This window comes from Cebus imitator, unplaced genomic scaffold, assembly GCF_001604975.1.
Source record: "Cebus imitator isolate Cc_AM_T3 unplaced genomic scaffold, Cebus_imitator-1.0 Scaffold22, whole genome shotgun sequence".
In the NCBI taxonomy this organism is placed as follows: domain Eukaryota; kingdom Metazoa; phylum Chordata; class Mammalia; order Primates; family Cebidae; genus Cebus; species Cebus imitator.
The window spans coordinates 2,862,687-2,887,275 of NW_016107337.1; the positions used below are offsets into that span (position 1 = coordinate 2,862,687).

The window sequence follows — 24,589 nt, forward strand, 5'->3', positions numbered from 1 at the left end:
CAATTCTCCTGACTCAGCCTCCTGAGTAGCTGGGATTACAGGCACTCGCCACCATGCCCAGCTAATTTTTTGTATTTTTAGTAGAGACGGGGTTTCACCATGTTGACCAGGATAGTCTCGATCTCTTGACCTCGTGATCCACCCGCCTCGGCCTCCCAAAGTGCTGGGATTATAGGCGTGAGCCACCGCTCCCGGCTCTAAATTTATTTATTTATTTATTTATTTATTTTCAAGTTAATGAATGACAACTTTATTTTTCTTACATTTTTAAGGCTGAACGTTCATTTAAATTGAAAAATATGGTAATTGTATTTACTCATTAAATATTATTAAAGTTTTCTAAAACACAACTTGAAAACATCCAGCATGCATGTTTAATATCAGTACAATAAATTCAAGACCAAGTACACATGTTACATGCAGCAAGGCTAGATTACAAATTATCATAGTCGTCGTCATCATCATCATCATCATCATCATCATCTTCATGTTTTCTTTTCAATGCATTTGATGATTCATTGGCAGTATTTTGTGATGACACCATATTAGTGGTAATAAGAATGTTTTTGGACCCAATTAATGATGGATTAATGAGAACATCCTGAACTGCTGAAGTTGCAGGAATTGAAACTTTTACAGCTGGAGACTGCGATGTAGGCATCTGTACTGTAAACCTTTGTCCCGTGAGGGACATGGGAGTCCCCACTTTAGTTGAAACAGACATGGTCTGTGGGGTTGGTGTGCCTAGTGTGGGAGTACTTGGTCTGCTAGTAACTGAACCAACACTTAACCGCGGGATTGTTATTCTTCCTGCAGAAGTTGATGCCTTTTTCTATAAAGATTTCAGCCTATAGTTTGGAGCTGTTAAGCAATACCTATCAGGTGGCAACCTAGGACCTGAATATGGCTTGATTAATGGCAAAGGCATTTGATTTCTTTGCCTTGCAATATCTAATAAAAAATCTCTTAGGGGAGGAGAAGTAAAAGACTGGTCAGCGCGGCACTGGATTGCCAATCGCACATCATCTGCATCAACAGTAGCTTTCTTAGCATGGCTTTAATAAATTTTTGCATCATCTAGAATTGTGGTCACATATCGGAATGCAAACTCCAACATCTGATTTATAACTCTTGGCTCATATTCTGTAATCCCCATATCCTTCAGGATTTGTGCCATCATCTGTGCATCTTTCGGCATGTTCTTGGGAGAAGCCATCTTGCCAGACTCCATGATATCCAATGATCAGACTTCTTGAGCTAAATCACCCACATTAATGTATCTCAGTCCTGATTTTGATGCAAGTTCTTTGCCTAGTGTGGTTTTTCCAACCCCTGGTATACCGGTGAGCAGGATGTTCGGAAGCAACATGGTCCTCGCTGCGACTGCTTCGATCACCTCGCTCAAGCGCCCTTTGCACTACTCTAAATTTATTTTTTATTAGTTACTCCTTAATTCCCAATTGCTAAAGTTTGGAATGTGCACTGTCTAACATCCAGAATTTCCATTTGATCTGCTAATAGAACTCTAACAAGAGATTATAAACATTATTTGGCTGCTCGACTGAATCTTGAACTCATCGGCAGTCTTTGCTAAATGAAATTGAGACCCCACATATTTCTTAGAATACAATAGAAGAAAGAATTCAATGACTTACAGAGATAGGAAAATTAGAGCAGATTTTTCATTTGTGACATGCTGATTCACACTCTACCATGTCACACAGTAAGTCCTAGAAAACAATTCCTGGATCATGTCATTGACAATACATGAGAGAGTGTAACACCAACCTCAGCAATGGAAACTCATTACAGTAACTGTTTCCTTCAGCCTATGATCTGAAGTACTGTTCCTAAATGAGATTCCTGTTTTTAGTGGGGAGGATGGACTTCCAGAGTAGCATGTTGAACTGTAGCAGCTATCATCTAAAGTCCCAGTGGGCATCGTTATTATAATTGGGAATGGGCCCAGACAGGTAGCCACAAAATTTAAACCGTGACAATCTGTAGTGGAAACTGATGAGACTTTAAGGACCTGGGAAGCCCAACAGGGTCCTGCTTATTTGCACAACCATGACCACAGCAACACAAATCATCTTTGACTGGGGTTAATCTACCTACCTCTACCTGGGTATACAGCCACTGATCTGGCAAGTACTATTTTTCTATTCCTTAATGAGGGAATGCTGGCAGCACTTGTATGTGTTTATTTTCTAATTGGCAACAATATACCTACAATATTGGCTGAGGCTTATATCAGCTCTCTAGATTCATAACAATTTTGTTCAAAGAAACTGTTATCACAGGATATCCCATTAGGTCACTGTACTGATTATTTAAGATGATATATCTAGGTTGGTAGGAAGTCACTGGTATTTTAGATTCCTTGGTAAGTTACTTTGGTGCCTGAGGAAGGGAGATAAACCAAATAAAAATTCAGTCTCCTGAATTGTTATAATTATCATGTAAATTATTTTCTGAGTGCCTCTTCAAAGTAAAAGATATATCCTACATCTTATATCGTCTTCAAGTATGAAACAAGCAAACCCTGATGATTATCTTTTAGTTTTGGAGTCTACATATACCAACTTTCTCTGTTCCATTTCCTATGTGAACTCTAGCTTGGAAGCTGTAATAATTTTAAGCTGATTAAGGCTGAAGTACAAACATAAAGGGGACTTCATTTTGAGGATCTAATTTTATAACTTAATGTGTGTAAAAATTATTACATACACATTCTGAAGCAAGCTTAGATAGATTAATTACAGAAGAAGAACTAGGATTTTATTGTTGCTATTGGCTATTTTGTTTTGTTTTGTTTTACCAAAGCCAAATCTTGTTGAGCAGATAAGTATCTTGATTTTTAGAGGCAATTTCTGGTTTCCTTCTGTGTTTTTATAGAAACCTTAACCTGACCCTGGTCACCATATGACCCAAGGTTTCCCAATCCAACAAATCATGAAATCAAGTATATTAGCACTTCACCTCCACATGGATTTATGTCTTTGGACTGTTACTGGAAATGTCCTGAGGTCTTAAATGCTGGTATGTCAACTTCACTGCCTTCTCTCACATGATTCATATTTTAGCTTCATGGAAAACATTTTATGACCTGATATATAAGTGAAACTTGTTGACTGATGACTCTAAGTGATATATTAGCAGCCATAGGGAGATAAATACTGTAGCTCTGTAAAGACACAGAGAGTGGTCCCTTAAACTATAGTGGAGTAAACAAATCTTTCCTGTGCAGAAAATATCTAATAGCAGGCCAAATTTCATTGACTGGAAAGATAGGTGTTCTAAGGTAAGGAAATACACTTATTCTGCTCAGAAGCTAAATATTTTGACCTATTAACAGGGATTGGGGGGCGGGAAAGCTTGGAGGATGAATAATGAAAATATTTGATCAAAAAGTATATGATTGAACTTCTCAGAATGGACTTAGAATGCTAGTATGCTTTTTCTTTTTAATTTTTGTAGATACTTTGTAAGTGTACATATTTATGAGGTACATGAGATAATTTGATACAGACATACAATGTGTAATAGTCACATCAGGGCAAATGGGTTATCCATCAACTAAAGCATCTATCATTTCTTTGCATTACACACTTTGCAAATATACTCTTTTAGTTATATTTAGATGTCCAATAAATTATTATCGATTGCCACCTTGTTGTGCTATCAAATACTAGATCTTACTCATGCTATACAACTATATCTCAAATCCATAACTATTCCCATTTCTTTCCCTCTCCTCGACTAGCCCTCCCTTTCTCTGATAACCATCATATTACTCTCTATCTCCATGAGTTCAATTGTTTGAATTTCTTGCTCCCACAAATGAGTGAGAACATGTGAAATTTGTCTTTCTGTGTCTGGCTTATTTCATTTAGCATAATGTCTTTGAGTTCTAGCCATTCTGAGCAAAACACCTTTGCAAAGAAGACATTAAAAGTCAGGTAGACAAGGTGACATGTTCTGTGGCAGTCAGCAAAACACTTGCTTTAAAAATTGTGTGGTTATAAGGAACATGGATGACATGCTTAATACAAATTGCCACTCATCAGTCTGACCTGGTTATTGCCACTACAGGCTTCCATTGTATAGTGTATTTTCTGGAAAAAAAAATTACTTTCTAAAATTATATATATTTTCTAAAAAACTTAGACTAGGAAATTTTTACTAGTTACAGGAATAGCTGACTTTATACCTTAAGTATAAATTTCTAAAAACTATAAATAAGATTTTAACTAAGAAGAGAAATGAATGACAGTCTGAAATAGTTAACAATATGATATCATATACTTCAAAATATGTTAAGGGCCTGGTTCAGTGGCTTACGCCTGTAATCTTAGCACTTTAGGATAACCTGAGGTCAGGAGTTTGAGACCAGCCTGGCCAATATGGCAAAACCCTGTCTCTACTAAAAAATATAAAAATTAGCTGGGCATGGCGGCTATATGCCTATAATCGCAGCGACTGGAGAGGCTGAGGCAGGGGAATCGCTTGAACCCAGGAGGCAGAGGTTGCAGTGAGCCGAGATTGTGCCACTGCACTCCAGCCTGGGTGACAGAGCAAGATTTTGTAGCAAAAAAAAAAAAAAAAAAAAAAAAAAAAAAATAGGTCTTATGTTAAATGCTTTTACCACAAACTCAACCAATGACACACACACACACATACACAGAAGAAATTTTTACTATGATGGTATCCTAGGTAGATGCATGTGTATAAACTCATCAAATGTATACATTAGACACATTCAATATTTTGATATAACAATTATACCTCAATGAAGCTTGAAAATAATTAAAATATTAATAAATATCAAATCACCTTTTTTGAGGGAGGTTAAGTGTGATTAAATTTTCATTTGCATGAGAAACAGTGTCTTAGGCGAGATCAGTTTGTTATAGCTATTATGTGGATATTTATTTGATTTTTTTAACAGTGGTAAACAGTTTTTATTCAGACATTGAAACATGAAAAACATATTTGCAATCATTGTAATAATTTGGGAGTATAACTTTTACAAATAGTTACTTGACATATAAAAAAGTAAATTGCTATGCACATAGAATTTTTGTAGGTGACCATTTCACACAACAGAATCCTGATAGCAGGCAGCCAATGCAGCATTCATCCTTGCAGATTAGAGGCTCCTAACACTCTTCACGGTACTCATGGTGACACGGTGAAAGCAGATGTGCCCTGAACATCTACTTGGCACATTAGTACGAGGGACAAATATTGACAAAAACCCGCTTACTAGTGGCAATACTGAAAAGTTTACTGCTACCAGCTTGGAATGGCGGCTCATGTCTATAATCCAAGTACTTTGGAGGCAGAGGTGGGAGGATTGCTTGAAGCCAGGCGTTTGAGATCAGCCTGAGCACCACAGTGAGATCTCATATCTACAAAAATGTTTTTTTTTTTAAATCATTTGTGTGGACATTTAAATAAGAATATACAAGGTCTTTGAATACTCAAAAGGTCTCCATGTGCTTACTCAAATTTACTACTATGACAATGACATTCTGGATTAATTTTTTCTTTTTCCTTTTTTTTTTTTTTTTTTTTTTTTTTTTTTTTTTTTTTTTTTTTTTTTTTTTTTTTTCAAGTTTTTTTTTTTTTTTGTTTTTTTTTTTTTTTTTTCCTTCTTGCTGGCCTCTGGAAATTTTGCAACTAGAATTGAAGACTTGCTGTAATGGTTAATACTGAGTGTCAGTTTGATTGGGTTGAAGGACGAAAAGTATTGATTCTGGGTGTGTCTGTGAGAGTGTTGCTAAGGGAAATTAACATTTGAGTCAGTGGGCTGGGAAAGGCAGACCCACCCTTAATCAAGATGGGCACCATCTAATCAGCTGCCAGTGAATATAAAGCAGGCAAAAAACCATGAAAAGGCTAGAATGGCTCAGCCTACAATCCTACATCTTTCTCTGGTGCTGGATGCTGCCTGCCTTTTAACATCAGACTCCAGGTTCTTCAGTTTTAGCCCTTGGACTGGCTCTCTTTGCTTTTCAGCTTGCACAGGGCCTATTGTGTGACCCTGTGATCATGTGAGTTAAGACTTAATAAACTCCCCTTTATATATATATATTTATCCTATTAGTTCTGTTTCTCTAGAGAACCCTGACTAATACACCTGTATATTACTTAATTTTTACTCCTTAAGAAGATTGCCGGTAGAAGAAGTAATGTGAGGAGTTAGTAGTACGTGGACTCACTGGCACTCCTTTCATTGTGTCAGAGACATTAGCACTGGCAGTGAGGTTTTACTTCAACATTTTTTAATTGTGCATAGTGTAGTACACTTTTTGCAGTGCCACCCAGAAACCCATTTAAGGCTCCCCGCTGTTGAGAGTGAGGTCAGCAGACATCTCTACAGCCAGCCATCTCCAGGGATTGCCCTCTCTCTGCTGAAGAGAGCAACTTTTCCATGGTCATGACCTTTTTCAAGGATAACATACATATAATGAGTGATCAATGCAGGGTTGTAAAGTGTCATCCTACTCGCTCCAATGCCAGGAAAGTGTGAATGGCCTTCTCAGCTTCAGTTTATTGTCGCATATAGATTTTTCAAAGATGTGTAAGGTATCTTATAGTAACTACAACACTATCAGCTCTACAGACAAGCTATTTAAATTGTTTCTGGGCAAATCACCAGCTAGAAGTCATCAGTGAGAGTTCTTATTAGTAGTGTTTTGTCATAGAGCTATAAATTATAAAGAGAAGCACTTTTCAGTATAGATTTTTAGTTTAGGTCTCTTGTCCGTGTTTGCTTTCTAGTTGTATGAATTGGTAATAGGATGTGAACAAAAAAGGACGTTTAAATAGAAATAAGTGTTTCTATCCAACAATGTCTGACAAAATCTATAGGTCTTATTACTGTAATTTAAATTTAATTTTTCTTAATCAGTTGTGTTTTCATCTTTTGTGGGTCACTCTTCTAGAAACTTGCTCATGAATTCAAAGTGCAAAAGTCATTGGTTAGCAGAAGGACAAACATGCAGCTAAGAACATTGTAGACATTTTGCCCATTCCTATTTTGCCTATTACAGACAAGTATTATAGACATTTTTCCTATTCCTATTTTGCCTATTATAGACAAGTATTCCATGGTTTATAGGTACCACATTTTCTTTATCCTGTCTATCATTGATGGGCATTTGGATTGATTCCATGTCTTTGCTATTGTGCATAGTGCTTCATAAAACATACATGTGCCTGTATCTTCATAATAGCATGATTTATATTCCTTTGGGTATATACTCAGTAATGGGACTGATGGGTCAAATGGTATTTCTGGTTCTAGATTTTGAGGAATTGCCACATCGTCTTCCATAATTGTTGAGTCAATTTACATTTCCACCAACAGTGTAAAAGCATTCCTATTTCTTCACAATGTCCCTAAGCATCTGTTGTTTCTTGACTTTTTAATAATTGGCATTTTGACTGTCATGAGATGGTATCTCATTGATATTGATTTGCATTTTTGTAATGATGAGTGGTGTTGAGCTTTTTTCATGTTTGTTAGCCACATGAATGTCTTCTTTTGATAAGTGTTCATGTCCTTTGCCCACTTTTTAATGGAGTTGTTTGGGTTTTTTTCTTGTAAATTTGTTTACTTCCTTTTAAACTGTGGGTATTAGACCTGTGTCAGACAGAAAGATTGCAAAAATTTTCTCCCAATCTGTCTATTGCCTGTTTGCTCTGATGATAATTTATTTTGCTGTGCAGAAGCTCTTTAGTTTAATTAGATCCCATTTGTTAATTTTTGCTTTTGTTGCAATTGCTTTTGACTGTTCCTTCAAGAAATCTTTGCCAATGCCTATGTCCTTAATGATATTGCCTAGATTTTCTTCTAAAGTTTTTATAGTTTTGAATTTTACATTTATGTCTTTAATCCATCTTGAGTTAGTTTTTGTATAATATTTAAGAAAGGGGTCTAGTCTCAATTTTCTGCCTATGGCTGACCAATTCTCCCTGTACCATTTATTAAACAGAGAATCGTTTTCCCATTGCTTGTTTTTGTCAAGTTTGTCAAAGATTATATGGTTGTAGATGAGCGGTTTTATTTCTGAGTTCTCTATTCTGTTCCATTGGTTTATTTGTCTGTTTCTGTACCAGTACCATGCTGATTGGGTTATTTTGGTATTGTAATATAGTTTGAAGTTCAGCTGTTTGATGCCTCCAGTTTTTTTCTTTTTGCTTAGGACTGTAGTCCAGTAGTCTGATGCATCCAACTTTGTCCTTTTTGCTTGTCTTGTGAACTACGAACCACTGCCCAAGGAAATCAGAGAGGACACACAAAAAATGGAAAAATATTACATGCTTATGGACAGGAATAATCAATATTGTGAAAATGGCCATAGTGCCCAAAGTAATTTATAGATTCAATGCAATTCCCATTAAACTATCATTGGCATTCCTCACAGAATAAGAATAAACTATTTTAAAATTCACATGGACCCAAAAAAGAGCTAGTATAGCCTGATCTCTTTTTCAGTGTGCTCCACTAAGTCTTCAGCCACAGGGTGCTATTTGAATCCTTTTCTGCTTAAGTGAGCAGTGCTTCTGATATTTTATTTACCTGTGCTATTATAAATGTCATTTCAGGAGGTCTTATCTGCATTTCTAAGAATTAACAAAATTCTTAAATTAATCCTTTTTTTCTCCACAGGGCTTAGCACCATTTGCTGCATTTCAGTGCCTTCTTTACCCTTTGTCTTATGGACCAGATATTAGCTTTTTTAGCATATTCATCTACTTTTTATCTGGAAGCCTTTCGCAGCTTGAGATATAGCCTTACAAAATTTTGAGTCTAGCAGAAACACTCATGGTTCAATCAAACAATGCCTACTCTATCTACTCAATTGGATAGTCTTACCAAGGAGATAACTCCCATCTAATCTAGACTGGAACATAATGTATGATTATCTTGCCTCACTTCCATTTAGTACATCTTATCTTGGTGTGTGTTTCTTTAGAAGGTTAGTCCCATACATTTCTTAGGCCTTCCTTTCAGGACACAGAAAATACACTTGTCTTTGTGTCTCTAACTATGGGACAGTCTGCACGTGACTAGACATTTACTTAAGGCACAAGCTTGGTATACCAGCTCTCTAAAAATAGAAACTCACCTCCTGTGTAAAAACAGCTACTCAATTTAGCTATGTCCAAAAGTGAGTATCACTGCAAATTAGTTGGTACCTGAAATTTTATTTTTTCTTTATTTCGGACATTTTTTTTCTAAGTGAATATGATATTTATAATTTTATGGAATCAATGGGAGAAAGGACTACTTTTTCCAATTCAAAAATAAAATAACTTTGAAATATAATAAATACATAAAGATATGGATAAATTATTAACTTTATTATTATTTGGTATTATTTGCTTTATTCTTTACTCTCCTTTATTTTCAATATACTTTTAGAAATAAAGCCTTGAAAAATTCAATTCTGAATACATTATAGGTTATATCGTGTAGTTTATCATTCTTCATTTCAAGAGACACATAACGTTTAACAGCTGTACCAGTACTGGTGCTAGATTGATTATAGATTACTGTACTGTCAGCTCTTCCCTTCTATATTTTTCCTTAAACTAATTTTTGAGAGATAGTTTTCATTTCATATAGAATTTTCATTAGACAGCTATTTTTTTTCTCCTCTTTTAAAGATATTATTTACCTCTGTTCTGGTGTTTGTTGTTACTGTCAATTTGATGTCCCTACTCTGTGAGTAACTTACCTCTATTTTCTGCATGCATTTAAAGATTGTCTCTATTTCTGGTGTTCTGCAATTTGACTATGAGGTCTGCAGTTAAGGATTTCTTTTTATTTATCATGCTTGAGATTTGTTGTGCTGTCTGAATCTTATCATTGTATTTTTATCCATTCTAGAAAACTCTCAACTATTAACTCTTGAAATATTTTTCTCTTCGTCTCTGTTTTCTCCCTTAATGATCCTGCAAAGATAAGCAGATTTTCTTTTTTTACAGTTATATCTTTTACCAAACTGACTTTTTGCATCTGTTTGACTGACTATTCTTATCGATTCTCTGGTTCTAAGATTCTCTCTTTAGGTAGGATCAGTCAACTATTTAAATTTTCAGAGTTTCTAATCTCAGGAATCACATTTTTCTATCTCATTTGGATTTTTTTCAAGTATCTCTGACATGTTTTGAAATAAACATTTTTATAGAAGTATAATATGTATAGATAAAGAAGCACATACCTAATGGTGGAGTCAACAAATTCTCACACTATGAACATACTCTATGACAATGACCAAACAACAGAACATTATTTAGCACCACAGCAGCCACCTCCATGGCTTCTCCTAATAGCTACCTCTTCCTTGCCCCCAAAGGTAAACTCTCTCTTTATTTCTAATGATATATATTAATTTTTCCACTTTTCATTTCCATATAAATGGAGTCACACACTGTATTTTCATCTGTGTCTGAATTATCTAACACTGAATCACATTTGTGAGCTTGATCAATGTTATTTATTATATCTAGTAATATTTTCAGTTATATGGTATTCCATCTTAGGTACATTACATCCATTATTTATCTATTTTACTATAGATGAACAATTGGCTTCTTTATAGTTTGAGACTCTTATAAACAATGTTGTAATAAATATCCTTGCACATGTCTTTTGTCCACACATGTACTGAGTTCGGTAGAATATATACTTCAAAATGAAATTACTTGGCCATGAAATATTCAATCTGTTGCATCATAACAAATAGTTTTCTAGAATGGCTGCGTGTGACGCATCATTTTACATTCCCATTTTCAGTGTATGATGGTTTCAGTTGCTTCACATTCTCACCATGCTTGATAGTGCCAGCTTTTTAAATTTCAGCTATTTTGGTGGATAGCTATTGCTATAATGTAGCAGTTTTAATTCTTTGGTAACTATTGATATTGTGTACATTTCTTGTTTGATGTTTTGAATATCTTTTTTTTGCGAAGTACTCATTGAAAATATTAACCATTTAGGTTTTACTAGTCAAGGCAATTTACAGATTCAGTGTTGTTCTTATTAAGCTCTGACATTCTTCACAGAATTAGAAGAAACGATTTTAAAATTCATATGGAACCAGAAAGAGCCCAAACTATTGTAAAATTCATATGGAACCAAAACAGAGCCCAAATATCCAAGGAATCCTAAGCAAGAGAATGAAACTGGAGGCATCACATGACCTAACTTCAAACTATAGCAGAAAGTTTATTTCTGGGCTCTTTATTCTATTTAATTGGTCAATGTGTCTGTTTTTGTACCACTGGTACCACTGCTGTAATTACATCAAAAACAATACCAGTGGTACAAAAACAGACACATTGACCAATTAAATAGAATAAAGAGCCCAGAAATAATGCCTCACCCCTACAACCATCTGATCTTTGACAAAGTCAACAAAAAGAAGCAACAGAAAAAGGAATCTCTCTTCAGTAAATGATACTGGGATAACTGGTGAGCCATATTCAGAAGATTGAAACTGGACCCCTTCCTTTCTACATATTCAAAAATCAACTCAAGGTGCATTAAAGTGTAAAACCTAAAACTATAAAAATCCTGAAAGATAACCCAGTAAATACCATTCTGGATATAGGGCCTAGTAAAAAAAATTTTCATAATGAAGATGGCAAAAGTAATTGCAACAAAAACAATGATAGACAAGTGGAACCTAGTTAAACTAAAGAGCTTCTATGGAGTAAAAGAAACTCCCACCAGCATAAATAAACAGGCTACAGATTGGGAGAAAATATTTGTAAACTATCCATCTGACAAAGATCTGATATCCAGGTTCTATAAAGAACTTGAATAAATTAAGAGGCGAAACACAATCTAGAAGAAAGTGGGCAAACAGGCCAGGTGCTATGGCTCACGCCCATCAAAGATAGACTGGATAAAGAAAATGTGTCACATATACACCATGGAATACTACACAGCCATTAAAGAAAGGATGAGTTCATGTCCTTTGCAGGGACATGGATAAAGCTGGAAATCATTCTCAGCAAACTGACACAAGAACAGAAAACCAAACACTGCATGTTCTCACTCATAAGTGGAAGTTGAACAATGAGAATGCATGGACACAGGACAGAGAACATCACACACTGGGATCTGTTTGGGGGTGGGGAATAGGGGAGGGATAGCATGGGGTGGGGAGATTGGGGAGGGATAACATTAGGAGAAATACCTAACATAGGCGACGTGGGGGATGGAGACAGAAAACCACCATGGCATGTGTATACCTATGTAACAATCCTGCAGGATCTGCACGTGTACCCCAGAACTTAAAGTAAAATAATAATAAAAGAAACATGCATGGTGTTTGTTCATCTTAGCACTATTCACAATAGCAAATGCCCGTCAATTGTAGACTGGAAAAAGAAAATGTGGTACATATACACCATGGAATACTAAGCAGCAATATCAAAGAATGAGATCATGTTCTTTGTCACAACATGAACGTAGCTGGATGCCACTATCCTAAGCAAACTAATACAGGTGAAGAAAACCAAATCCTGCATGTTGTAACTTATAAGTAGGAGATAAATGATGAGAACACATGGACACAAAGAGAGAAACAGCAGACACCAGGGTCTGCTTGAGGTTGAATAGCAGCAAGAGGGAGAGGACTGAAAAACTGCCTATCGGGTATTATGCTTGTTACCTGCAGGATGAAATAATCTGTAGACCGACCTCTGTGACAAACAATTTACTTATATAACAAACCTGCACATGTACAGCTAGTGCTCGACTTACGACCACGATTGGTTCCGACAGACTGGTTGTAACATGATTTGGTCGTAAGTTGAGGAGGCTATATGTACAGTACTGTGAAATGATGTTATAAAAATCTTTAAGTCATATTTTATCATAATTTTCTTTCATATTGTTATATATCATAATTTTCTTTGGTCATTTTATGCCATTTGTATCATCTCTACACCATTTTGTTTCTTATTTTTACATTCGTCAAGTTTAGGTAAAACACTGCATTACCAGTACAACTGGTTTAATATTTGCAAAACGTACAAAATTACAAAATACAGGTGCATACAAAAATACAAAATACAAGTGTAAAAAATACCATAGGAAACATTTTCCCAATTGCAAAACATATCAAAATATATAAACATGTATGAAACATTTTATTGGCCGTTTTTGAATTTGATCTTCCATCCAAATATATAGCAATTTCTCCATTTCGTGGATGGGCCTGCTTTGTTGCTTTGTTATAACTGTTGATCGCATGGGTGCAGAACCTTTCACAGCTTCACGAATTCCTTCTTTATCTTTCAAAATCGTCGACACAGTCGAGTGTGATAACTTCGTATCAGGTGCGATCACATTCACTTTCTTTCCTCCTTCGTACTGCCTAATTACCTTCATTTTCGTGTTGAGATCGGTGGCCTTTCTTTCCTTCTTGGCAGGCTGAGGCGTAGACAAAGACAATTTCCTCTTGGTAGACATCTTGGGAGGGGTTTGATGAAAAATATCCAAGACACAAAACACAAATTGCTGTACCGACCCTGGGATAATAGTTGAAATTGTGCACGTGGAGATGGTAGTGCTGCCAGAAGCTGGTCCGCACTGTCGTCCATGCAGCTGAGCAACATTTGCACTGCCAGACATGGAGCAGTCGTGGCTAGCGATTGTGGTCATAAAGTCGAATGGTTGTAAGTTGCATAGGTCGTAAGTCGATCAAAATCTGTAACCCTGAACCTAAAATAAAAGCTGAAAAAGAAATCGTTAACCACTTAAAAATATCAGGTAGGCCAGGCACCGTGGCTCATGTCTACAATTCCAGTACTTTGGTAGGCTGAGGCAGGAGGATCACTTGAGGTCAGGAGTTTGAGGCTAACATGGGCAACATAATGAGACCCCATTAAAAAAACATTAGCCAGGAATGGTGGCACACACCTGTTATCCCAGCTACTCGGGAAGCTAGCTGAGAGGATTGCTTGAGCCTGTGAGGTTGAGGCTACAGTGAGCCACTGCACTCCAGCCTGGCAGCCTGGGTGATAAAGTGAGACCCTTCCAAAAATAAATAAATAAATAAATAAATAACCATCAGGTTGTGTCCATTATTTATTAACTTCTTGCCTTGTAACTCTCACTATTTTAGTGTATGCATCAGTCAGGAATTTTTCTTTATATATTATTATATAATTCACAGAACTCATGTATTTTAGTATTTTCATTTACTCAACAGCCAGCACTAGATCCCTTCCCCAAGTTCCAGATTTATGTATTTAAAGCCTCTTGACAGGTCTTCTTGAGTCTTCATCTAATTGGCATCTTGAACTTGAAACACTTAAATCTTAGGTACTGATACTGATATTCCTCTAAACCAGCTACCACCAAAATCCTTTACTGGTTAGTAAATGGCAGTTTTGGTCTTTGAATTGCCCAGGCCACACTCTTTAATTTTTTAAGTTTGTTCATGACCTCGTATTCATTCCATCAACAATTTTACTTTTGGCTCAATCTTCAAAATATATCCAGAAGTATAAACTGTTTCACCTCTCCACTGCCAGGACATTGGCCCAGAGTTCTTTCATCTGGAATATATCACAACAGTATCAAAATTTGTTTCCTTGTTACCTACTTTGCCTCAATAAAGTCTAGTCTCAACACAGATGATAGAATAGTCCCATTAAAATTGAAATCTGGGCTAAGCCCCCCAAAGCCTATTATCTTATGGAAAATAAAGACAAAGTATTTACCATGACTCACAAAGCTTTGTGGGATCTGCCTCCCAGCCACCTCTGTGATTCCTCTTCACCTGCTGCTCTCTCCCTCCTCACCTGCCCCATCACCCTGATCTCCTTGCTGTGCCTGGAACAGGACAGGCAACACTTCCTTCCTCAAGACGTTTGCACTTAGTATTTTTTCTACCTTGTAAGTTTCACTCTTGGACATCTACAAGAGTGGCCTTTACGTAAAAGTTAGTCACATGCTCAGTGGAGTCTTTCCTGGTAACCCTACCTAAAGTACCCAAACTGCCCAGCTCTGGCGTTTTATATTTTTCTATTTTGTTTGTATAATCTTTGTATTTATCACCATTTAATATATTATACACTTTTCTTCTATATCTTTATTATTGTCCATCTGAAATACTTGAAAGCATGTTCCATGAAGGCATGGATATTTTTGTCTATTTTGGTCACTACCATAGTGTCCTTTCTGGGAATCATGCCAAAAACACAATACGTACTCAAAAGATTTGTTGTAGGAATGAATGACAACAGAAATAGATCCACTGTAAGGTTCTACTATAGTGTATCTTTTTTTAATGAAATTCATTTTCTGGGCATCTCAGTAATAATCTTTCTCATACACTTCAAAGTCTTTTGATATGTACAAGCTTCTATATGTTTCTTGTTTGTTGCTTATTCCTGTCAGTATTCCTATCTAAAATAAATAGAGTCTAATAGAGTCCGAATTTGTGCCTTTCATATTATTTTTATTTACCTCCTCCTTTGCATACCCCCTCCAACAACTCATGCTTCACCCAGTTATTTCTAGCATTATGCTTTCATATATTGAGGTGAAATACAAGAATATGTGCACACATGTAGTCAAAATTCTAAGTGATAAATTTTCCATGTCTCTGATAAACTGAAATAGAGAATCTACTGCTTATTTTCTGTCTATGAAAGGTAAACTTCTAAGTACTTTGGGAATATTCAAAGCTTTCCTTTTCCCCTGAAACATTAATTTAAAAACTTAATCCCCAATAATCCATGTAGTGTATATACTCTTTCAAGTATTCTTTTTATCTCTACTGCCCTTGACATTTCATAAACAATCCAGGACATAATACTGGATATTTATCTGGAGTGCTGATAAGTGTAAAGGAAAGCATGACTCAACCACATAGACACTGACTGTAACATTGGGGTTATTTTTGAACATCTTAAGTGATTTTCTTTTCTTCTGTGTTTCTATGGTCTATGTGTGAACCATTAGAGATGTTTAAATTTGACTCCCCTCATGTGTAAGTTATTCATTTCAAATATTAATGAATTATGGACCCTGGAATTCCAAGGCATTTGTCAGAGCATTGCTGTTTTTTCTCTGATTTTATTTGTATTTTAGCAGGAAGAAAGAGAAAAGCAGATATATTTCCATGAGCTGCTATTATAGACTGTTTTGGTTAAATTTAAAAGATTATTTTAAACATAAAGTTGGTCGCTATTTCGCTGTTATTAACTCAAAATATTATTTTGCTGTTTGCTACATATGTATGGTGTGAAAAAAATGGTGTTAAAAATTTATGAAAACAGAAACCTGTCAATTGAAGAAAATGTGAGACAAACGTCAGTCATTTTTGGAGATTTATTTGCCAAAGTTAAGGATTTGCCGAGAGACAGGTCTATGCCTTTCTCTGAAGATGATTTTGAGCTCTCCAAATTTAAAGAGAAAAGGGTGGGATATTGAGAAGCACACAGTTTTTACTTAAACAAAATGGGGAAATGAAAAATGTGGGAAATCTGCATTTCACATAAAATAATACAGACAAAATGGGGTAGGAGAACAATCTGATTTGCATTTGTGTCTGGCAGGTGTGGGTAACTGCACCTGTAAAGATAAGCTATCAATTAGCGTTGACATGGTGTAGTTTCAACAACTCACCAGTAATTTCCTTTCACAAACCCAACAATTCCTGGTCAGCAATACATCACATAGTTTTACCAATTTTTCTGTCCAGAGCAAACTACTTGAATGTCTTCTAAAGATATCCAGTGTGTTTTCTTTCATATTTTTAATATCAGCATTTTATATTATCTCAGCACTATCCAACCACACTACACACAGCCCAAAGTCCCCAAATTGCTATACTGCAAATCTGAATAAATAACATTGTGTTTTTTGTTTTCTTTCCAACCTTTATTTCAGATTTACAGGGTGCATGGGCAGGTTTTCTTTAGGGATAAATTGCATGTTGCAGGAGTTTGGTACACAAATGATTTTGTCACTCAGATAGTGAGTATAAGACCTGATAGGTAACTTTTCTACCCTCACCCTCCTCTTACGCTTCACCCTCAAGAAGGCCCCCAGTACTTATTGTTCCCCTCCTTGTGTCTATGTGAATTCCATGTTTATCTCCCACTTATAAGTGAGAACATGTAGTAGTTGGTTTTCTGTTCTTGTGTTATCCTTGCTTAGGATAATGGCCTCCAGCTGTATCTATGCTGTTGCAAAGGACATTATATGATTCTGTTTTATGGCTGTATCGTATTCCGTGGTGTACATGTACTACATTTTCTTTGTGCAGTTCATTGTTGATCATCTAGGTTGATTCCATGTCTTCTCTACTGTGAATAGTGCTGCAATGAACACAGGAGTTCATGTGTCTTTTTTTGTAGAGTGATTTTTTTTTTCCTTTGATATGTACACAGTAGTGAGATTGCTGGGTCAAATGGTAGCTCTGTTGTAAGTTCTCGGAGAAATCTCCAAACTGCTTTTCACAGTGGCTGAACTAATTCACATTCCTATTAACAGTCTATAAGTGTCCCCTTTTCTTTGCAGCCTCGCCGACATCTATTATTTTTTGACTTTTTAATAACAGCCATTCTGACTGGTGTGCAATGGTATCTCATTGTGGTTTTGATTTGCATATCTCTGACAATTAGTGATACTGAACACCTTTTCATATGTTTGCTGGCTGCCTATATGTCTTCTAAAATGTGTACATGTCTTTAATTTTTGTTGTTGTTGTTGAATTTTTTAAGTTCCTTATAGATTGTGGATATTTGACCATTTTGGATTCATAGTTTGCTAATGTTCTCTTCTATTTTGGTAAAGTCAGTGTTTTGACATTTTTTCTGGCTTTTATTATAAGATACTACTAACTGATCTTGATCTCTATTTTTTGTATATATTTTCTATTTCCCTGTGACAATAATTGACTCTTAAAAAAAAAACAAAAACTTGCTTTCTTTTGGAATTTTTGACATAGCCATCCCACAATTTATACATGCTGTAAAATGCTTGGGTAATATAGTTCTTCACAAGCCCTTTTGGCTCAAATAACCTATTTGTTGCCATTTCTTTTTTTTTTCCCCCTAGCCTTTCCTGGAATTCTGGAGCCCCCTCAGATTGCGCTATAGATTTGTTACATAGTTGAGTTGTCATCCTTGGAATTACCTTCACCTCTTTCAGGTGTTGGGTATCCTCTTTTTCCAATACCTCATTAAATTTTTATTTATTTATTTATTTGTTTTGTTGAAATACATACTCAGAAGCTTTCTGAGGAAGGAATAATGAGAGCTACATTTATTTTTTTAACTTTTCATGTCTAAAATATATACCTTCTACCCTTATACTTGAGTACCAGTTTACTGGATTAGAAGTCTAGTTCAGGAACTATTTTACCTTGCAAGTAAGCTATTTTACCTTGTAAGGCATATTTTTTTCCTATTTTTTGTCTTCTAGTGTTGTTATTGTGATCTCAGATGTTCTTTTAATTCTCAAATTTCAGTAAATTTTTTCTGCTTTAGAAAATTTTAAAATAATATTTCATCTTAATTGTAGTAAAATTTAACAAAATGAAAATTGTTTGCTTCTGCTGTACTGTCTCTCCTCAAAACTTATAACCTTTTATTTTAGGAAAAAATATTTATAAGGTAATATCCTTCATATCAAAAAGTTTCATTTGTTCTTTTTGAAACCTCCCTCTGTTAGTGAAATAATGTATGTCTACCTCTATCCCTTAATATTCCTTTAGTAAAAATGTTTGCCTTGGTTTCTACACTTTGTGTTGCAAACTTCCCTTATGAATATGGAAACCTTTGTTCACTCATATTCACAAATGAGGCAGTGGAAAGCAATCTGTGCATGGATGGAGCTTGTCCACGGTGAGCTTGTATAGGATGAACATGTAGCTTTAAGATTTTTCACTGGAGAACCTCACATATCAGAATGTTTAGGTTTTAATTCCGGGATTCTCATTTACTTCATGGTAGATCATCCGGCCTGTTTCCTGTAGATTAGTAGACTGGATGTTTATATTCTGGAGCTTAGCAGTCAGTACCTGCAGTTTCATGGTTGAGAAAAGAGCCTTTTACTTTAAGTTTTCCTGTCTTAGGACTCACTTCTTTTCATCTCCCATACCACACACCTACTACCTTTGAGCCAGAGATTTCCTCCCAGAAGCTGGAGAAAAGATAAACTTAGTACTTATCAATAAAATATATAATAGAGGGTTAAAAGTGCCCTTTATATAGACATTTTTACAATATACTTGTTTAATGGCCTCCTGATCCACAGCCTCTGATAGCATCTGGCATCCCCACTCAGCTTCCTTAACATCAATAACCTCATCTGTGGGCAGAGGTATATTCTTCCAGGAACTTGCCAATTTATGGGTGATACAGAGCAAAGCAGCATTTTTAAAAACACGGACTGCCAGAAAACCAGGCACATTTGAATAAATAATAAAAGTATCAATATATTCAGCTAAAAGCAAACTAGATCAAGAGAATTTTTGGGTCAGAGTTAGAATACCAGGAGCCAGAAAGGATTATTACAGAAAGGGTTCTTAAGCGAATTCGGAAAGTGGGATATGCCTTGTTTTGGAAGAAAAAATTAACCCCTGATGAACAATGATTTTTTATTATCTACTAATATCATCTCATTTTAGTGAATGTGAATTGTATCCACCAAACTAAACATATAGACTTAGCAACATCTCATTTCTTTCTGAGATTAGCATGCCAATTTTGGTGATATAAGTCATATGAACAAAATTTTAGTTAGTTTCAGTACTAAGCAAAGAATATTTGAACAAGGTGTCACTGTTATCTAAATACATGTGAAATAAGAACACTAAAATCTTGAGTACTTTTAGGCATATGATTTCTTATTTACAAACAGCTAGAATTCAAATGATATTCATAGATCTGACTATACTCAGCTTCTGGTTATCCTGAATGATAGAAGGTAGCCATATTTTCAATAAATCAAATATATATTTATTTCTATTCATTTAATGTATTTATTAAAAATGTAAAACTTAAGAAAGTTTATGCATACTGACCAAGCTATCTTTATGTATGATAGCATAGCAAATAGAACAGCAACAACAACCTGGAAGAAGTAATAGAAATCATATTTGGTGGAGATTCCTGTGGCCAACTTGAATTTTTCTGGAAACTGTTACTATAATGGTAGATTTGTCAATGTTATTATCTCATAACAACACTGAGAAATGTTTACAAGCATCTCACATGATGAATTTTAGGCTCACTTCTGTAAATTATGTGCACATAATGCATTCCTGGTATAAAAATATAAGTACAAAACATGATGAAAGAAAAGATTATCAGATGTTGACACAAAATGAACTAAATCTCCTCCCATATAATACAGAAATCTAGGGCTAGGTAGTAAACATATTATTTAAAGTATTTAATGTATGTCACTCCAGATCCACAGCACCCTAGTTGGGAAACAGACATGTCTCTATGAAATGTAAAATATGTATTTGAGACAAAAAGAAATAGTATAAACTTCTTCAGCTGGTATGAAAAAGTGAAGGAAAGTTTATTATGAAGCTTTCAATACTTGTTAGACATTTTACTAGCTGCTTAAAATGTGCCATGTCATTTAGTATTCCAGAAACCTAGATTAGGTAGGTATTGACATTCCTATTTTAACTCTGGTTCATGGTGGGCAGGTCTACACAAACCTACCTTAAAGTGAAAAGAAGCTGAGAGAGAGGCCAAAGACAGAGGCTGACAAATCCCGTTTCTTAGAAAAAAGCATTTAACAGGGACTTAAGAATAGAAGGCCTGGCTGTGTCTTGGGTGGTGGCAAGACAAGATGGTGGACTCCTGCCCCATCACCCCCAGGCACAGGGCTTATGTACCATAAGGAAGGGGTGCCACAGAAGGGATGTATAGGACAACTGAAGCACAATAACATCAAGGTTGTTTGACTTAATTGCAAGATTTATTGCACCTAAATGGACTAAGTCCCAGCTCTTCCACAAGGAACAATAGATAATGGAAAATCTTAGAGGACTTCTTGGAACTAGAGTTAATCAGAAGCCAACATGGCTAATTAATATCCAAGATGGAGTTTCTTTTGCTTCCACAACTCAAACAAGCCAAACTGTGAAGAGGTAACAAGAAGTTCCAAAAGCAAATATGTCATCTGAGAAGTTAGGTATTAGTAGTTAATAGTTGGTTAGATCATTTAAAATAATTCATAGACCTTTCTGTTCATGACATCAAAACAGAGTAGCAAGACAACAAAACCCAAAATTTGCCAATTGTTTATGATGTGCTTTCCTTGCAGCTTCAATGTTCTTATTGCAGTTTTTAACTTTTTTCTATGTGTTGATTGTAGCCCGAGTACAAAACTGGTGTACAAATATCACAAAGAGTGGGAAAAAGAATGAATGCTGCCTGCTTACGTCTCAAGGTGAGTACTAGTATTGCTACATCAGTTTTGTGTGTTCTATGCAAAGTACCATGTGTAAAACGGCACTGAATGCATGCATTTGAAAATTATCAGTAACTTTCAAATTTACGTAGGATGTAAATGTAATGAAAAACGTAACTTCAACTTCACAGTGACCGGTTTTCATTGTTAAACATATGTTTTCAGAAGTCTGGATGAGTTACTATTAGATTTTTGAAAGAAAGTTGACCAGTTTGAGATAGCTATACTTAAGTTCTAGATTTTATTATTGTTCTCATTCCTTCTGATGAAGAATTAATTTAATTCTATAAGAATAATATAATTGTTTATAATTGAATAAGTATTCTAAACATGTGCTTGTTCGTTTTCTCACTGCATCCTACCATTATTTTCAGTTTAAAGTAGCCAAGATGAAACATAGTTCATTTTCTTCCAAGACAATTTCCTACACATATTCCTCCTCAGAAATAAAAAAAAAAAATAGTAGTCCCAAATCTAAATGGAAAATTAAACATATCAAAGCAATTTTTTGGTTTAGTTATTTTTTCTCTGATGGGTTATTCTTTGTTTTCACCTTATTATTCTCCCCAACTTTACTTTGTATTTTCTGCCTTTTTGGACTCTAATATAATTTCTTGTTTGTTGTCTATTTCATTACTATACATTAAAATAATAATTTTCAAACTTAGAAATACATTATTTTTATGAAACATTGCATTAGAGTGTTTATGAACATTATCAATTTATATTTTACATTTGCAAATTACTTTTTACAATGCATTAATATTTAAGATGGATATATTCTTTTATTAGACTCTTTTCCTCTAAGTTTATTACCAATTTAGTGGTGCATTAACATACTATGCTTTGATCCTACTGCTTTGGCGTTATTACTATGGCTTTCGACGATGTATCACTTCTCAATATTAATTTCCACATTGAAAACACATTTTAATATTTTCTTTGTATCACTGGGAATTCTCAGCATAAAAAGAATTCTATGATTATTTTAGGGTGATAATATTAAATCAATCTAAAATTTAATGAGACAACAAACCAGGCTTCCATAATACTCACCATGAAATTAATGTCCCTGGAAACGGATATTTTGTCAACATATTTAACTTTAAAACTATTGCAAGTAAAGCTTTTAAAGGAGTCTTAAGCTTTTCTTTAAATATATAAAAATACACACATATATATATATAATATTTTGGATAATAAATATGTAGGAAAATTCTTGATATGAAGTTCTTGCTAGAAACCCTTGTTTCTATTATCAGTACACACACACACACACACACACACACACACATTTGTTGACTAGGAAATAACATTTACTTTGAGATGGAATTTGTGTGTATAGAAATTTTTCAGAAAATTCATTTGTTTAATATTTAAGTTTCATTAGTTCAAAGAAATAATACTTTAAAAATATTTATCTTTCTCTTAGCATTTTAATAAAGTATCTTCAGATTATATGTAAATTCTAATTGTAGCAATTATATCTTAGTGTTTAATAAGTATATGCCCACATATAGTATACTCACCTACATTATTTTAAAGTTTATATTTCTCAATATTTTTTCTCTGTAATCTCCATTTTATTTTAAATTGGTACTCAAAATGTATTTGTTATTGAGTGAATTCTTGAAGAAAAGCATTTATATCATACTACAGATGAATAGCTAACTTTCAACTAAACATTGAAAAACAAAATACCCTTAAAGTACAGGAGAATTCCATGCAAGCCATTCTCATAGTAATAAAAAAATGGCTAAGAATCACTCATCTTTTAATTACACTCGTTTATATCTTCTGGTTAATTGCTAGTGATCAAATAAAGGAAATAAATGAAAAATGAGTCACCAAAAAATTAAACATAAATAAGTTCTACATTTCTAAATATTTCTTGAAATCTTGATTTATCTTCATTCTTATCAGTCTTCAACAAAGTAAGTTTTTTTTTTATATTCTCTAAAGATTCTTGGTGCCATCATATTAAGATTCATCACACATTTCTGCAAAAAAAAAAAAAAAAATGCTCCCTACTTCTGTCTGAAAGGAAAGAAGAGACTTTGTCCTGTTAATTACAATGATAATTCTCTACTAGAATTTCCTGTTTGAGAAAAGAGTGAGATAACTACAAAATTTGCTTCTGCTCTTATTTTAATAAATATTTCTCATAAAGAAAGTTTTTTTTTTTAAAGTTTTGCTATTACAAAATTTTAACTTTTGATAAAAGAAAGGGAGTGGTTTCATAACATACTAAAGTTACAGACGCTGTACTTTGCTCTTTCTATATAAAGACAACAAATCCTAGCATGATCTTCAGAGAACTTGTATACTACTACTGTAATGGAGTAATTGACATGTGAGCATTTCAAATATAAAACTTGCTGAAATTCAAGAAATTATGTCGTGTCATTCAAAAACATTGAATCAATTACCATTGTTTGAGCTAAACAGAATTAAGCAACTTTACCAGTACCTGTGTTTCTTAAAATTTTAATAAGCCTAGCTACCAAAAATTTCTTTCTTAGATCTTGAATGCCTCAGAAATCTTCAGTTTTGTCTGTGTACTTCTTGCACTCTTAGCTCATGCCTCCCCTTATATTGTGATTTGTGTGTATAGATCCTATCTTCCCAATAAAGTATTACCTTTAAATGGTGGGTATACTTATCTTATGCATCTTAGCATCTCATTTCTCTAGAAAAAGAAATGCTATATGCAAAAGAGGTTTTCATGAAATTATTGGTCTTGGTCACTTACTTACAGGGTGGTAGAAGCCTGGTAGAAGGGGACAAGAGAGTACCTCAGGGAGCTGGCTGGCAAAAAGAGCAAGGAATTATCTGAAACAGGAATGTGAGGAACTAAATGTCACTTGTTCTCAGCTGTGGAGTATACTCACTATTCTAGGAAAGTTGTAAAATATCTCACAGGGAATCCCATTCCATCTACACAAAATAGAGCCAACATATGTATAAACTTTTTATCAACCCTTGCTGTATAGACAAAATAAGATTATATTTCTTTCCAAGTACAACTAGAACATGCTATAACTCTGTAAGGGAGCCTGTGCCCTCCTCATATCAAGAGTGATGGTCACACATAAACCCTCT

The 24,589-nt window shown here is 34.7% G+C and overlaps 1 protein-coding gene and 1 long non-coding RNA gene across 2 annotated transcripts in view; one reads left to right on the forward strand and one right to left on the reverse strand.

Annotated features, from left to right (window-relative positions):
- Window positions 1–24,335, forward strand: part of LOC108299501 — a 128,386-nt gene extending 104,051 nt beyond the window's left edge. The window contains exons 2-3 of the long non-coding RNA XR_001822995.2: window positions 21,392–21,466; window positions 24,246–24,335. This is a non-coding gene — a long non-coding RNA (uncharacterized LOC108299501). The remainder of the gene's footprint in view (window positions 1–21,391; window positions 21,467–24,245) is intronic.
- Window positions 237–1,415, reverse strand: LOC108299500 (transcription initiation factor TFIID subunit 9-like). The gene has a single exon (XM_017521832.2). It carries the CDS (start codon window positions 722–724, stop codon window positions 434–436), a length of 291 nt encoding a protein of 96 aa, XP_017377321.1. The 5' UTR covers window positions 725–1,415; the 3' UTR covers window positions 237–433.
- Window positions 24,336–24,589: the final 254 nt, after the last annotated feature.